This window comes from Rhipicephalus sanguineus, chromosome 10, assembly GCF_013339695.2.
Source record: "Rhipicephalus sanguineus isolate Rsan-2018 chromosome 10, BIME_Rsan_1.4, whole genome shotgun sequence".
In the NCBI taxonomy this organism is placed as follows: domain Eukaryota; kingdom Metazoa; phylum Arthropoda; class Arachnida; order Ixodida; family Ixodidae; genus Rhipicephalus; species Rhipicephalus sanguineus.
This window is the reverse complement of record NC_051185.1, coordinates 152,037,802-152,052,569: the sequence shown is the minus strand read 5'-3', so window position 1 is coordinate 152,052,569 and position 14,768 is coordinate 152,037,802. Positions and strand designations below refer to the sequence as shown.

The 14,768-nt window shown below is 45.5% G+C and overlaps 1 protein-coding gene across 1 annotated transcript in view; it reads left to right on the top strand.

The window, feature by feature from the left end:
- The window catches only part of LOC119372599 (uncharacterized), a 28,655-nt gene extending 15,258 nt beyond the window's left edge, over window positions 1–13,397 (top strand). The window contains exon 2 of the mRNA XM_037643079.2: window positions 7,963–13,397. Within this exon, the coding sequence (XP_037499007.1) occupies window positions 8,203–9,786 (1,584 nt within the window). The 5' untranslated portion in view covers window positions 7,963–8,202 and the 3' untranslated portion in view covers window positions 9,787–13,397. The remainder of the gene's footprint in view (window positions 1–7,962) is intronic.
- The last annotated feature ends 1,371 nt before the right edge of the window (window positions 13,398–14,768 follow it).

The window sequence follows — 14,768 nt, the reverse complement described above, 5'->3', positions numbered from 1 at the left end:
TATTGACTGCCCCGACTCTCCCCACCTCGCTTCCCAGAATTATTGGCAACATTGTGTGCGTTACGTCATTTTTGGCAAAGCGGAAGTGACGGAACCGAGGGGCCGCTAGAGCGTCGGCTATCCGCAAGGCAACGGTCGGGTGTGTTTGGCCAGCGCTTCGTTGGCTAAGCGTGTGAATTTCACTTCCTTGTGGTAGTGCGTGCGATGGCTGGCAAGTGGTGTTGCGTTGTGGGCTGCACACGATTCCCCGTTGGCAGTCACGAAACACTAGCACCTAGCGATTACCCTGCGTCTTTATATTAGAGTGTTTTAGCTAATGCCGGTTTACCGCACGGGAAATGCGGCAATACCGTGCCGGCTAAAGTATGCACATGCGTGAACATTACGGTACGGTAACACTTTCCGTAACATATACAGAGGGCACCGTGACCGGCTCTATCGATATACGGTGAGCTGCGCGTCGTGCAAAACAACGTGGCCTAGTCTAGTAACGTTTGTGCGAAAGGTGGCTCGTACTCGGCTTATATTAAATTCCTTCGTCCCTACCAACGCGATGTTGAACGCCGCTAATGCCAAAATTATGCATTCTTCCCATAGCAATATTAAGAAGCTTCAGTTAGTCCGCAAACTTCTCAGCGATAGCATTTTACCCGATCGCGGCCCCACAAACTTAAGCCGTCTGGACAGTTGGCGCCATCTGGCGGTGGAATGCACAACCACGCAAGCAAAGAACTTAACAGGTATGTGTTCCACTTCATCGAAGAGGAATGGAATGGCGATTTTAGTTGGCGTCAAAATGCGTCGGAATTGCAGCTGTCATTTTCCGACAGCTCCGAGGAGCTTGTGCACGTGGCACGGTCAGTCACACACAAGATATATTTCCGACGAAGTCACCTTTCCCCTGAGCGTCTGATCTTCGCCGCTTTCGCAGCTTTCATACTGTGCGTTGGCGGGACCGGCATACCTTGCATGATTTCCGGTTTTTGCCGACTTATACGTCACGCGAAGACAGTATGCCCGGTTGGGTTTCGGTTTCGGTGTTGCGCTTTTTTGTTTATTTAAAATTATTCTCCAATTTGCCGAGTATTCTTGCTATCGGGCCCGTGACAGGAGCGTCTCAGGAACATAAAAGCACAATTACCTTGATATGGCCAAAAAATCGCCGGAGTTGGCCTTTAAAGCCACATAATGCCGTTGTACTGCCCTCCTTTGGGCGGCGAACAAAACCGGAGAGCGCGCGACCCCAAGAGAAGAAAATAAAGACGGCGCTTCGCAGTGACACGTGAAGCCACGGCTCGTGTTCCCTGCTGGCGTCGATTCTGGTTCAGCCGTCTCCTTCCTTCGCTCATGTCGCATACGCCTACACCGTCATCACATGACATCGTAGCTTGGTCAAAGGCTCGCTGATCACGGAGGCAGTGCAAAACTAGGTGAAGTTCCTCTGATCTTGGAGGAAGCGTGAAACCGCGCAAGGTGCACAAAGCTTTCGGAGGGTGGCGGGGAGGATAAATACATCCAAGAAGCCTTCATGGCCGGCTGTTCATGTAGGCTCCCTAATACATCGAGTGAGAAGGAAAAGACGGCTTTCGCCTTCGAGTCGTCTGCGGTGAATTCACAAGGGACCCTGTGATTTTTTTTTCTACTCCGTGTATTCCCTTGCGATGAAGTTCGCGATACTAGTACTACAGTTCAATTTGCTGTAAAATTTTTGTGCTCCAGCATCTCCGTTCTGATAAACACATAGGCAACACATTTTTACCTCCAACTGTGCTTTGCAGCCCGGTGCGTCATGACAGCTCTGTTTGACCTAGCAAGGTACTATTGTAGCCTAAGGACTGATCGAGGAGACAGGCATTCAGCACAGGTTGGAGCGATCATCTTGAGCACGCATAACGCTGGTTAGGTTACCGCGTAACAGTCGCCTCGTAATTTGTCTTGCTTCATGATAATGGTTCCATATGTACATAAACCTGCGCGTTTCTGCTGTACCTTTGGTCGTTCCCGCGACCGTTGCTGTTTGGTTGCTATGGCAAGACGCCGCTATATAACGCCGCTGAGCATTTGTTCGCGGCATCGATCCCGCAGGTAACGGACAGGGATGGCCGCTAAACGCACAAATGCTACTTAGCGCACGTTGAGGAATTCCAGACAGCCGAAATCAATAATGATTTCTCCCCTACAGCATTCATCATCACGAGATGTTTGCTTGGAGATCTAAACCGAGAAGACGTAATTATGTGACTTCTTCGCTATAATGAACGCTATAATGAATGAAGCACAATTAGAAAGGAAAGCAGAATGTAGTAATACCTGTACGCCCTTATTTATTTCTCGTCCTTATTTCTCTTCTTTGCGTTAAATAATTAACAAATAACAGCTCCCAAACTATCAATAGGAGTTCGAATATAGCTTATTAAATAAAACATGCCTACCTTGCTGAGCATAATGGTCTTGTGAGCGCGATTGAATGCTAAACACATAACAACTAACTGCATCGTTAAAGCTAAGTTGAACTTTTCCTGATAGGCTTGCAGTTCTCGTGCATTTTTCATATATATGAAGAGATTTGTTGGGTTTTCCATGGTATGCGGGGTAGAGGGTCACTGAAATTTCTTAACTGTGCATTGAAACAGCCAGCTTTGACAAACATTTTTTCGTTTTCCTAGATTACTGTCAAGATAATCTGGTGGTTGGCTTGCTTCGCGCATTCGTTCACAGCGTCAGCATTACTATGTGCCAATGCCACGAAAGTTCTCCCCATTCGGCATTTTATTAAGTCTATAAGGATGATGAAATCAAGAATTTGACGAAACATCGTCTGGTCGGGAACAATCAGGGTCAAAAATAAGAAGGCGCCGACCAAAAACACTTAAAAAATAACAAAGACGTTCCGGCTCCCGTACGGGGGCCTTGTTCACAATAATTTGTGAACAAGGTCCCCGTGCGGGAGCCGAAAAGTCTTTGTTCTTTTTTAAGTGTTTTTGGTCGGCGTCTTCCTACTTTTGACTATAATAAGGATGTTGCTGCTGTCATGTGCAGTGTTTTCTTCCATATGGATGTGGACTCTAACTATAGCCAACAACAACCATGTGCCTCATCATGAGTGAAAACACGATTATGCCTTTGTGTTATTACATTTCACTTATAAAAATACGAAACGAATATCTAAGCTGTTCAAGCGGGTAATGGGAGGGCGAGGAATGCGAAAGTGGGTGAATAATTTATCTGGATATTGAACAAAAAAAGTATTTATTGGTTGCTGCTTCTAAAGGATAAACGGGATATATCCGTATTTTCTTTATATTGCAATAGCAGAAAGAATCTGCAACGTTTCGTTAGCACTCAACGAATGTGACTGTGAGCAAGTGACTCAATAAAATTGACACATTGCGGCACCGTCCACGTCGACGTCTGTGTCGCTTTCCGGGAATTGCATTCAATTCTGTACAGTGGACGCAAGAGAGGGCATGGAAACATTTGTCTAGCGAACATAACCCTTAAGAAGGCATTATTGCTCAGTCGAAAGGGCATGCAGTTTGATTGTACTTGCCGCAAAAACGTTGCAAAAAAGGAGAAACCTTGTGATTGTAATAGGCTTTTCTTAGAACAGCAGTGCGCCTCGCCTTTGATATTTTGCGCCACAATTTCAGCTGTGAAATGCGAACAGCAAATGCGTCAGCAACACTTGCAATTGTTTCTTCGGCCGCGGTCAATGTGCCACGCGGCCATTCCATGACTGCACAGTCGTCAGCAAGCTTAACTCGAACGCTGCGTAGCGTGGACTGGACTGCTTTGACTGATGCCAGCCGCGAAGCGCTGGGCGCTGTTGCCGAGATAATGCCTCGGTATGCTTGGATAGTATGTCGGCATGCAGTGGTAACATCTCGGCAAGAAAAGCCAAAGCTACGTGGCGCTGGCGTCAATCAAATTGTTTCAGGACACGCTGCGGAGCGTTCGAGTTAAGCTTGCTGACGACTGTACGTGCTGACAAGTATACCTACCCCTGATAAGGAATAAGTATTCTGCTACACAGCGCTGCAAACCTTTCTGTTGTAATTCACCAGACACACCTATTTCGCAGTCAAAGCGGTGGCCTCCGTTGGTGGACACAGAGGCCATTCTGAACGGTCATGTGAACCCTGACGATGTTCGCGGCATTCATGATCGCTTCATGCGTCACAGCTCCTGTTCCTCCTCATATGAAGCAGATCGGATGAAAAAAAACATTCGAGAAATGTACCGCGCTAGAGGTTTTATAGGAGTTCTGGTAAAGCACATAGTCAGAAGAATAAGAATGAATAACTTACTTAACGTGCCCAGGAACAACCGTAAGGCCTATGTGCCGGCGCACGCAAGAAAATGACAAATAAAAAACAATACAATAAAGACAGTCCACAAGAAAAAAATGCTAAGAAAAACGAGGGCAAAATGTAAAAACAAAAAGACAGGACAACAGGCCCCCTTTTCAATAACACAGCTCGAGAACAATAGAAAAACAATAAGTACAATTCACATACAGCAATTCACAACGTAGGCAGTGTATTTTGAAATTAATAATAATAATAATAATAATATTCATAACAACAACAACAAAAATATTAACCTGTGATTTGCCGCAACAGGCACTGACAACCGCTAGAATGAAGGTGAAAGATGCTGTGCCGATGCCACTCGACTCAACGTTCCAGGGAAGCTACTAGCTAGTGATGCATAGCAAGCGCAGAAAGTACAAGCGCTTGATACTGGACGTCATATGGTACAAAGAACGCTCTACTCTCCTCATACAGCCCCATACAACGACGAAACGGCTCGTGATCAGCAGCAAACGGTTGCGCATCACCTAGATAACGCCCCAGGAAATACGCGAGAACTGTACGGTCTATGAAGCAGCTTGCTTCTAGCTTGGCCAACGTTTTAAGGTATTGATCTTTGTTGTGGTGCGACGCGCGCTTTTGCAGGACAGACAGTTAAACCGCAGTGGTATATTTTGCATTACACACTGAAATTTGTGTTGTCTTCGTCTTATATAACTGTTTTTGTATTTCAGATATTATCTAACAATTTCTCAGACGACTAAAACGAGTGCTCGTATATAGGCACTGGGAGTGTCTTCCGTGGTGTCGCAAACGAAAGCACTACATTAACACTCACGTCAGTCAGTGTAAATATTATGCTCGTATTTCTATTTCATGAGGATTCCAACACAGCTTATAAATAGCTGTCATTGCCCTGCCCTAGGAAGAAGCAGCAGGAAGTGTTATAATCTCACAGACAAGTTCGGTGAAGAACAGCGTCTACACTGTTGCCATCTCACGCGAACGGGCTTATGTTCGCCCGATTTGGTTGTTGACCGGTCTCCCTCGAGTAAACGCCACGTCGCCCTCGCTGTATTGTTAATAATATCTATCTGTTCAATCGTCCTTTCTAGCATTTCGGAAACTCATACTGGGGGAGTCACCCCCGGTCGTATCTCCTGCGGAGTGCATTGCGCGATGTGGCCCTGTATGATCCGATCCTCACGAAAATCCTCTGTATGTGCGGGGCGGAAGCAAACGTAACATGGGTCTTCTCCCCGTGACTGTTCGGGTCAGCTTAGATGTCGTGGACACTCTCAAGCTTCTCCTCTTATGCGCCTAACGTCCGGCTGCTGTGCTTCGGATAAAATAGCATGTACTTGGCTCTGAATTAAACCAAGTCATTTCAGTGTTCATTGAAGAAAGTCCTTACCTTTCTCGCGGAAATTCGCTAGGCCCGCTTTCAAAGAGTCTGCTCCAAGAAAACGTGCGTATCCTTCCGAGCAGGCAATAGCACAGTGAGTTTAAGCACGGTAGGTCAGGTCTTTGTTTCTCGCTGCCGTGACGGAAATGGGAGCGATTCTTTTGCCGAAGCGCATGTCCTTGTCTGCCTCTTCTTTGTGTCCGTCTTTCAATTGCGTTAGTATCACTTTGTCCAAATTCAAGTCTCAGTGGCCCAGCACTCTGTCCTACTCAAATGACATTCACGGAACTGTATTCCAGGAGGCCTAAAAACAGCCAGGAGCTACTTCGACTGCACTGTGTTATTGCGTCTTTGATAAAGCCATGTTCTGTTCTTTCAGTCTGCTTATTGAGAGCTTTGGTTATGTGCTGCTAATTGTTTGTACCACTCATACCTACGCACTTACCCGAACGGAAGGGTCCCTGTTTACACTTGCATATAAATACATGTCACTGTTCATTAGCAGTCACGCTATTAACCCGGAGTCTCGAGTGCTAAAAACATAATGATGGTATGATGTCCGCGAACTATTAATCACTGTAAAACGGCAAGACTACGCTGTCGCGGTAATCTGCAGCATGGCTTGAATAGGTTGCAATGGCACATGATGATTTTAACACGATTAACAAATAGTAACCGTGTCTGTCGCTGTCACTGCTCCTAAGATCTCTCCTACGCGCAATACGAAGCTCATTCTGGAGTAGCCTTCCTAGCAGTAACGCATTAATTCTGGAAAAAAATGGATTTAGTTGTTGCTCCAGCCCACCTCACGAGGAGCCATCAAAGTACAAGTTATGAATCCTTCAGCGCTTTTTTTTAGAGGTTAAGCATTCATTACCATGCGGCAGTGGCTACAATCATGCCGAGCAGTTAGACGTGCTGAATGCAGACAATCGAGTAAAACTAAGTACAGAAAATACCGGTCCAGCATTCAATGCTTCATCATATGGTCGCACACGGCACTAGCCAGTTTTATAGAAGCAAAGTAAGTCTGTGTAATGCTCTGCGGAGCCTGAAGGATATCAAATGAAATAAATTCGCAGCTCACTGGAGGTGCACACAGTGGTGAACACCTGCGACCAGTGTCGTTCTTCCTTTCATTCATCCGTGCATGTCTGAGCGCATTTTCCACCCAGATGAATACATGCCAGCTAGCCCAAATGTCCACTTTGTTATTGTGCTTGGAATACTCAGCTCAAGGCGCTATCAGCAGGGACGATTTATGCACTAGCGGCTCCGCATTCTTGTAAGGAACCATGTCCTAAAATATACGAATTTAAGCGAAGCACCACGACACGCCCTATATAGGAAGCCGTATATGACAATGGCCTGTTTCAGTAAGCACTGCCTGAAGCTTCTTTTCCAAAAACTGCCCAATAGGCAGCAACCTGCTCAAAGGAAGCCTTGTGACATAGGATCTCTTTTCACTATTTAAGATCGAATCGCATGTGCGCAAGACTGTTAAGTGATACATCGTAAACTTTATCAATGATGCGATTGCCACTGTAAAAGACGCACAGTTAAACTGCTTTTTGCTTTCAGGCTTTCAGGCGGCTTTTCTATGCTTCTGCACTCTCATGTAGCTCCAGCAACAGTGTGTTCTACCACAGATTGTTGATTGATCATTTTGAAGTCGAGCCAGTACCCTCTGAGGGCCTACTCGATGCAACTGCGCAAACGATGTGAACCTTGACCTAGGCGAAGTACGAAAGAAGAATAATATATGAATGACTTGCCGTCTGTGGAACACAGATCCGGCAGAAAAAAAATACCTGAAGCGTTTATGTATCATTCGAGTGCGATCCTGAAAGCACTTCGTAGATCACTGTAACGTTATTACGGTGTACGAGAGACGGTCATTCAAATAATAATTGCTGCCTGAAATATTGCCGCGACGTCAGCAAGCACGCCTTTGCACTTTCGTGATTGTAACGTCAAGATGTGTGCCAAACGCCCCTTTCACCGCATCTTGAGCTCGCAACGCAAAACGAGATTGATTCTCTTGAGGCTATGTGATCTGCTGAGTACTGTCAACTGTTTGGCTGATAACAGTATTAGTGAAGGACTCCATGAATAATAATGGTTCTCACAGTTGGCATTGTTGCCATAGTCATCAAAATTTTATTTATACATGTCGCGAATAAGAACCACATTTCACGCTTGTAAACAACTCATGTTCTTTTTTTGTTGTTGTTTTTCGTGCAGGTTTTAGCGTTTGACAGACAATCTTCAAGCATGAGGCCTGACTGCTACCTCCTCTGCCCTCTGATCGCATCTTCCATTGGCTTCTGTGGTACCCACAACTGAAAACGCAAAGAAGCGCACTTTCATCTGCTGAAGAAGGGTCTACTGAGCCAGGATGACTTGGGAAGGTGTGGTTACGCTTCGCAAGAAGAAGAAAGGCGACTAACCCAGACGACAAGGAGAGGCCCGTGTGGTGACGCTATGAAGCAGGAGTCCTGCGAGGGCGATGTCCTGCTCAGGCCTAAATCGTGTTCGTCGTCATCCACTCCAGAGAGCGACCTGTGTCGAGATGATACCGATGATAATGGCTACTATGACTTTCCCATGGACTTGCGTAAGAAGTCGCCTAAAAGCCCTGACTACCACTCAGGCGAGGAGGAATGTGAAGAAGGGGAGACTATGACTGCAGTGCGGCGACGCCCTATTCACCCGGTGGCGCTCAATCATGCCTGGCAAAAGATACTGCTGAACGCTTTGCCGACACCTGCCGTCGCTGCGGCTTTCCAACATGGCGTCAGAAGGCATTCGGAACTCAGCGCACGCCTCATGGATGTCGGTGAACAGAATTCAACGACAAATATTATGACAAGAGTAAGCGATGACCCTGGCTCAGCGGACAAACCGTGTCAAGATAACAAGGAAAATCACTGCGCTTGCGCGTGCCGTGGCCGAAACGAAGGAAGCCCCGGGAACGATTTGTTGGACTTGAGGAAAGAGGAAACCAGACCTGAGTCACAAACACGTAGTCCTCTCATGAGTGGCCCGTACCGCACAGACAAGGACTCTAACCCTACACTCATCCGATTTCTCGAGTCGCGTGCACTATCAGCTCAGCAGCAAAGGCACGAGAATGATACTCCCGAGGATTTATCATCAAACAAGTCGTCCATTCCTGAAACCGAGAGCAATGACAAGCACAACCACTACCAAGACCAGGCAGTCAAGAGGGCAGCTAGCTGCTCAAAGCTCTTCGAGATCACCAGTGAGAGCCTCGTAGAGCGACTGATGCGAGCACGCTGCAAGTCTGATAGCGAAATACAGAACCGCCTCAACAGTGGCGCTATTAAACCTGCCAGCAACGAGGAACTTTCGATGTCCTCTCCGCCGCCCCGGGATCAGCGATCACCATCTCTGACGCTGAAAAGAAGGATACTAGGCGGAATAACAACTCCGGAACGAGGTTCCACAAAAGATGAAGACGAGGCTGACTACAAGCAACCACGAGTTCGCATCGAAACCATCTCGAAACCGGGCTCACGACCCTGTTCCCCAATCTGCGACCCCAGGGCGCCGCAAGAGACACTGTTGCAGCAGCTGCGACATTTGGCGCCCGCCGCACTTCCTTTAAGCATATACGCTTACTACACCCAGATTATGCAACGGCTACACGAGCACGAGCTCCTGAAGCGGCACCTCGAGGGAATAGCTGCGTCCGGTGTGATGCCAAATCCACTTCTGGCGCCGGTGACGTTGACCTCCTCCGTGACGCCTGGGCTGGAACCACTCGAGGAGCAAGACGAACTAGGAGCTGCAGCTGGGAACCATCTGGAGTCGTACAACTGCGGGATGCGCAAAAGGGCCCCGCGTGCGCTTACGGGCAAGCACGTCAAGCACGGCACCGGGGCTAGTCCATCGACACTACTAACGTTAAGGCAGAAGATCCAAGAACGCCAACGAGCGCGTCAATTGGGTCTGCTCGAACCTGCGGTACGCACACTCAAGGGAACAAGGAAGAACTTCGGCAAAGGTTCCTCTAACGGAAAAAAACAAGCCGTGAAGAAGTGAATACCACATAGCGTACGTTTCACAAAACACGAACATCGTAGATGACAAGGTAGACTACGCTAGCAGGCAAACAAAAAAAAAAGACATCCTAAGACGAACGTTAGACACAAAAGTTGTCGATGTTTTCAGGCGCCCCACTGGTTGACCAAGGCGAACAAACAATGTCTTTTATGCTTCTTAATGAAAGTTTCCTTCCCTTTTTTTCAACCATGTGGCCCCGCTGAGCGCGATGACACCAAGGTTAATACCGAATGATTATCTGAACAAGACCTTTCAGAGTTCAGCATTTGCCAGCGCGGTTCTCAAGCACAGTACTATTACTCCAGGTGGCCTTCTAGGCAAATCTGCTTTTGCGCTTCTGCCACTTAATTTCACATGACGCTGTAAGCTCTTAAACATTGGTGTTACATTCAGTGCATCACGCAACCAAAGATACGGGTGAATTCGGTATGCTTGCACATAAGATAGAACAATGCATACAACATAATCAGGAACTATGTCAAACGTAGTATGGCTATGGAAAATGTCAGCAACAAATTACTGATGCATATTTGGTCAATACAATTTAAGGCATAGTTCGCTCATCGATTGAGCTGTTCAGAAAGTGCGCGTCATTGACGTAAAGTAGCTCTATTGTTTGAGTAGCGTTTCTTGCCCTGATTGTTGAATGAATGTTTTAACTACTGATTGGCGCAACAATTTATTTAAGCAGTGTACATTTTTGTAGCGCGAGTATCGCCTGGTAATCAGAACAGCCACAATTTTATCTTTGAATGCAGCAAATTGGGCTTGAAGGAACATACTCATGATGGTCAGCCCAGACAAGTCACAAAACACAAGAAAGTAGTGTCGTAGTTTCGTGTCTTGTGTGCAGTGACTGTCATGAGCATCTTTCAATTTTTTCGTGATATTCGAATAACAAATGATGCCATGCTAACTAACAACAGGCCTATAGGAAAATGCACCCGGTCCTTTTCACAAGATGTCTTCACTCTCCTGGTGAAGTTCACAGCAGTAAGGACTTCAAGCGACATTTTTATACGCAACGTGTTTTGGCTTGTTACAAACATTTGCTCAACCCGTTCATCCCAAGGAGCAAAAGCTTTATTTTATTAATAACCGTCTCGTGAGCTACCTGAGCAAATGTAAAATGCTAAAACTATCGTCGGAGAGTCTGATGAAGCGCACAGTAGGGCCTTTATGGCTTGTGATCAGCTTACCACTTATATGAAGCTTGTATCAAAATCACGACTTCGCACCATTAATTGAACATGGTGTCTTCTTTGCCCCAAAATGAGCAATGCCTTGTTCTGCGTAAATTGACAAGCACAGGCGTATATATTGGCATATATGCAGGCACACGCATGGTATATATCGCCGTGCACCACGCCTCTCGCATGTACAGCGGCGGTGGAAAGAAACGCGAACACAGCAGCTTCTATATGCTCTGCAGCTTTTCATTGCTATTCAAGCGGTTGTAGCCTGGATGGTAACAAAAAGCCACTAGGGCCATTCATGGTACAACTAAGAATCGTTCTAGCACCTTTTTGTTGCCACCAAGGTCAGAGCGTGATGAAAACAGCGCGCAGCGCTGTTCGAATTTCTTTGTAATTCCCATGTACATGTCCTTTCACACACGTTACCTTGACATTCCAGAGCTGAGTCGAGAACTGCATACACGGGGAGCGAAGGCTTCGCGTATCACGGAACGTACACATGCCAGCAAAATTTATAAAAAACGAGGCTTACATGCGTCCCTCTATGTTTGATTCAAGCTTTCTTCGATGACTTTTGTATGAGAACACTTATACATGTACACTGCACATTGTGTTTTACTTTCTATGTTACTGTACTGCAACATTCCATTCAACCGTTTGTGTATAATCTCCTGCCTCATTACCCATACATACCATTTTTTCTCGTTACAATTATCATTACACTGATCGCTTGACATCAAATTTTCATGCGCTGCAAGAGCGTCAATCGGACAATTATTGGTACATAATGTATTACGCCGCTCTTCATTTGTGCACCTTGTAGTGTAGTACGCAAGTGGGCATATTTTTGTGGCGACAGGGCGACACACACAAAATAAAATTTAAAAAAATCTGGCGTTTTAACGCTCTTATTAGGCTGTTTTAATGTGTGAAAAGGCACGGTTCTTTTCTTTTCATGAGAATTCGATGTCAAGTCAAATTTCGATAGTACAGACAGTGTTTGTTACCATTGCCGTGCTGGTGAAAGTAGCGCACTTCTGTCCATATCATCGTCCTTGTGTACGAAGAAAATACAAAATAGCATGCAACACATTTTTCTGAAAACATTTTTAAATGAACGTTCACTAGGTGTAACCCTGTACATTCGGCTGGATTCCCTGGAAGATAAATTTACCGGCTATGTATTAATTCAGTTCTTCAAGCATCGTCATTTTGATGTTATTTAAGGCAAAAATGCTTGATAAACGCCACACCATACTTCCTCGAGCTAGACGCTGAAAGACAGCAGTTAACGCGTCGCAAGCATTGGATCTGATATTTCATGCACGAAAAGTCTTTAAACATATCATCGGAAAGTTGTTACTCTAGACTACTTGGCATTCCAGTTTATTTGGTGAAAGGGTTTACCTGCAGGCTGACACGATATGCACCAGAATAAACCGCTATCATCAACACAATCATGACAAGAAGCAGTGTCGCTATTGCTGAACAAGCACCTTTGACAAAAATGCAAGAAAATATCCGAGATTGTTTCATAATGTGGCGTAGGTTGCTTAAGGATTGCTCTGAAAATTTAAGATGACGTATTGGTTATTTATGCAAATACAGCTGACTTAAAGACGCAAGCCTAATAAGCACACTAACAGTACGGTAATCTGCGACTAACATTTATTTTAAGGTGGCCACCTTATCGTAGAAAATATGTTTTTCGAAGCCATGTGACAAAAGCACTGAGAATGCACTATGAACTGAGGTTTGCGTGCAAAGAAAATGTAAAACAAAATTACGCGAACACCGTAGTCTGGCTTAGTAATAACATAATCTATAGTGTGGTACATTAGAGCAAGCAATCAGCAACAACACAATGAGGCTATACATGCACTTATATTTTCTTCGAAGTTATGCAAATAACTAAGCATCGCTAAGGATAAACACAATGCCATGGCGTATGTTGACCATCGCAGAACTTTAGGTCTGAAATCAAGTGAAGCTCGCCTGATAATCCTTTATAATGAGACCGTACTCTGCGTAATTGAGGTAAAACAGTTCTATTGATTGAGTAGCGTTCTATTGTTTGAGTAGTAACAACGTCAACATTTTGACGTTGTTAAATAGTGAAAGTGACACTGCTTCAGCTACACATTCCTTACAACCTACTTTGAAGGTGGCAGAAAAACACTACTTAAAATAATAAATGTTCAATGAGGAAAGTATGCTTACTTGCTGTTTTTCCATATGATGGGAACGGGAGCCATTATGCTATTTGTGTTGTGTTTACAGCTGCCGGCAGTGAAACATCACTTGTGAAAGAAAAATATTTTTCTGCAAGTCTTTCTGTAAATCTTCCTGTGTGTCAAAAGGCGTTCGTATTTATATTGTACCTTCTGTAATAAACTGAGCATTTTATCAATACCAAACCATTCTTGTTGTCGATGGGTTCCCTCCAGCCAAGAAAATGAAAGCATTTAATTCAGGTGAGTTTGCTCTCCAACACTCAATTAAACAATTCTCTTGTGGGTTTATTCTCTTCGACATACTATAAAAATAGTAATGCTAGTTACAATGAAATCACCGCTGTAGGCAAGGAACGCTTAGTAGTTCAAAGAAGCAAGTTGTGATCTATTGTGATCGGGTCATACTGAACAGTTGGTAAGAGCGATGGCTGAAACTATGATGCGATAATTGAAGGGTTGGCTTAGGACTACGACATCTTCAAATGATGCAAGCTTATACCATTCCTTTCTACGGCAGCGTGTCACCACAGTTTCGTGGGCCAGGTGTTCGGGCATTTCCCACCAATGTCGCGCGAGGCCGCCACTGCTTACCGAGGCTGTAGCCAACACGACAACTTCAAGTTGTCGAAACACATCAGAACGGAGACCCCATTGCGAGCGGCTTGTGCTATTTGCCCATAATTGCATAACGACGTTATAAAAAAATGCAAGAATACACAGTTGCGTGCGGCCGCACGAGACCAGGCCCTTAAACCTGTGAGCCGCCGTGGTGTCTTAAGGCTCGTTCGCACTGAAGGTGGCGCCGCCAAAGCGGAGGAGCGGGAGAGCGGAAAGCGGAGGAAAGCTCCTCGCCAGGCAGCTTAAGCAGGTGGAAAACAAGGCGGCGAGCCGTATCACTAGGGGAGCGATTTTTAGGGGCGAAGCTCCTTATGGCGGCACCCGTTCGTACCTCGTAGTTGTCGTAGTCGTAGTGTGTAACCAGTCGTAACGCTAGTACCAGACCTTGACCTCCAAGGTGGTGCCGGTGGGAGATTTTTCCTGTGCGTTGTTGAACAATAAAAAATGCGCAGCGTGCGCGTTAACTAAAAGCCGAATTCTTCTGTCTCTCATTCCCCATTAGCAGCCATTGGCATGTTCCAGTAGGAAACTTTAGTAGAAGTAGAAGTGTAAGTGTTAGCTAAAAGCCGACTTCTTCTGTCTCTCATTCCCATTAGCAGCCATTGTTTACCTCCAAGGTAGTACCTGGTGAGATTTCTCCTGTGCGTGATTAAACAATAAAAATTTTGTTCAAAACGCCGTTAATTGATGAAATAAACCAACGAAAGAGGCCAGATGTTTTCTAAAAGCAAAACGAAAAGACGCCAGATGTTTTCTAAAGCAATGGTTTTCTAAACAATGAAAATTCACAGCGTACATGTAAAATTAAAGTGAGCTGCAAGTCGTCATAACTCATCGAACCTTTAGTATAAACGCGCCCGATCTCACGTCGGTGATGATGTACTGGGCAGAATTCACGGAAGATTCACGGTTT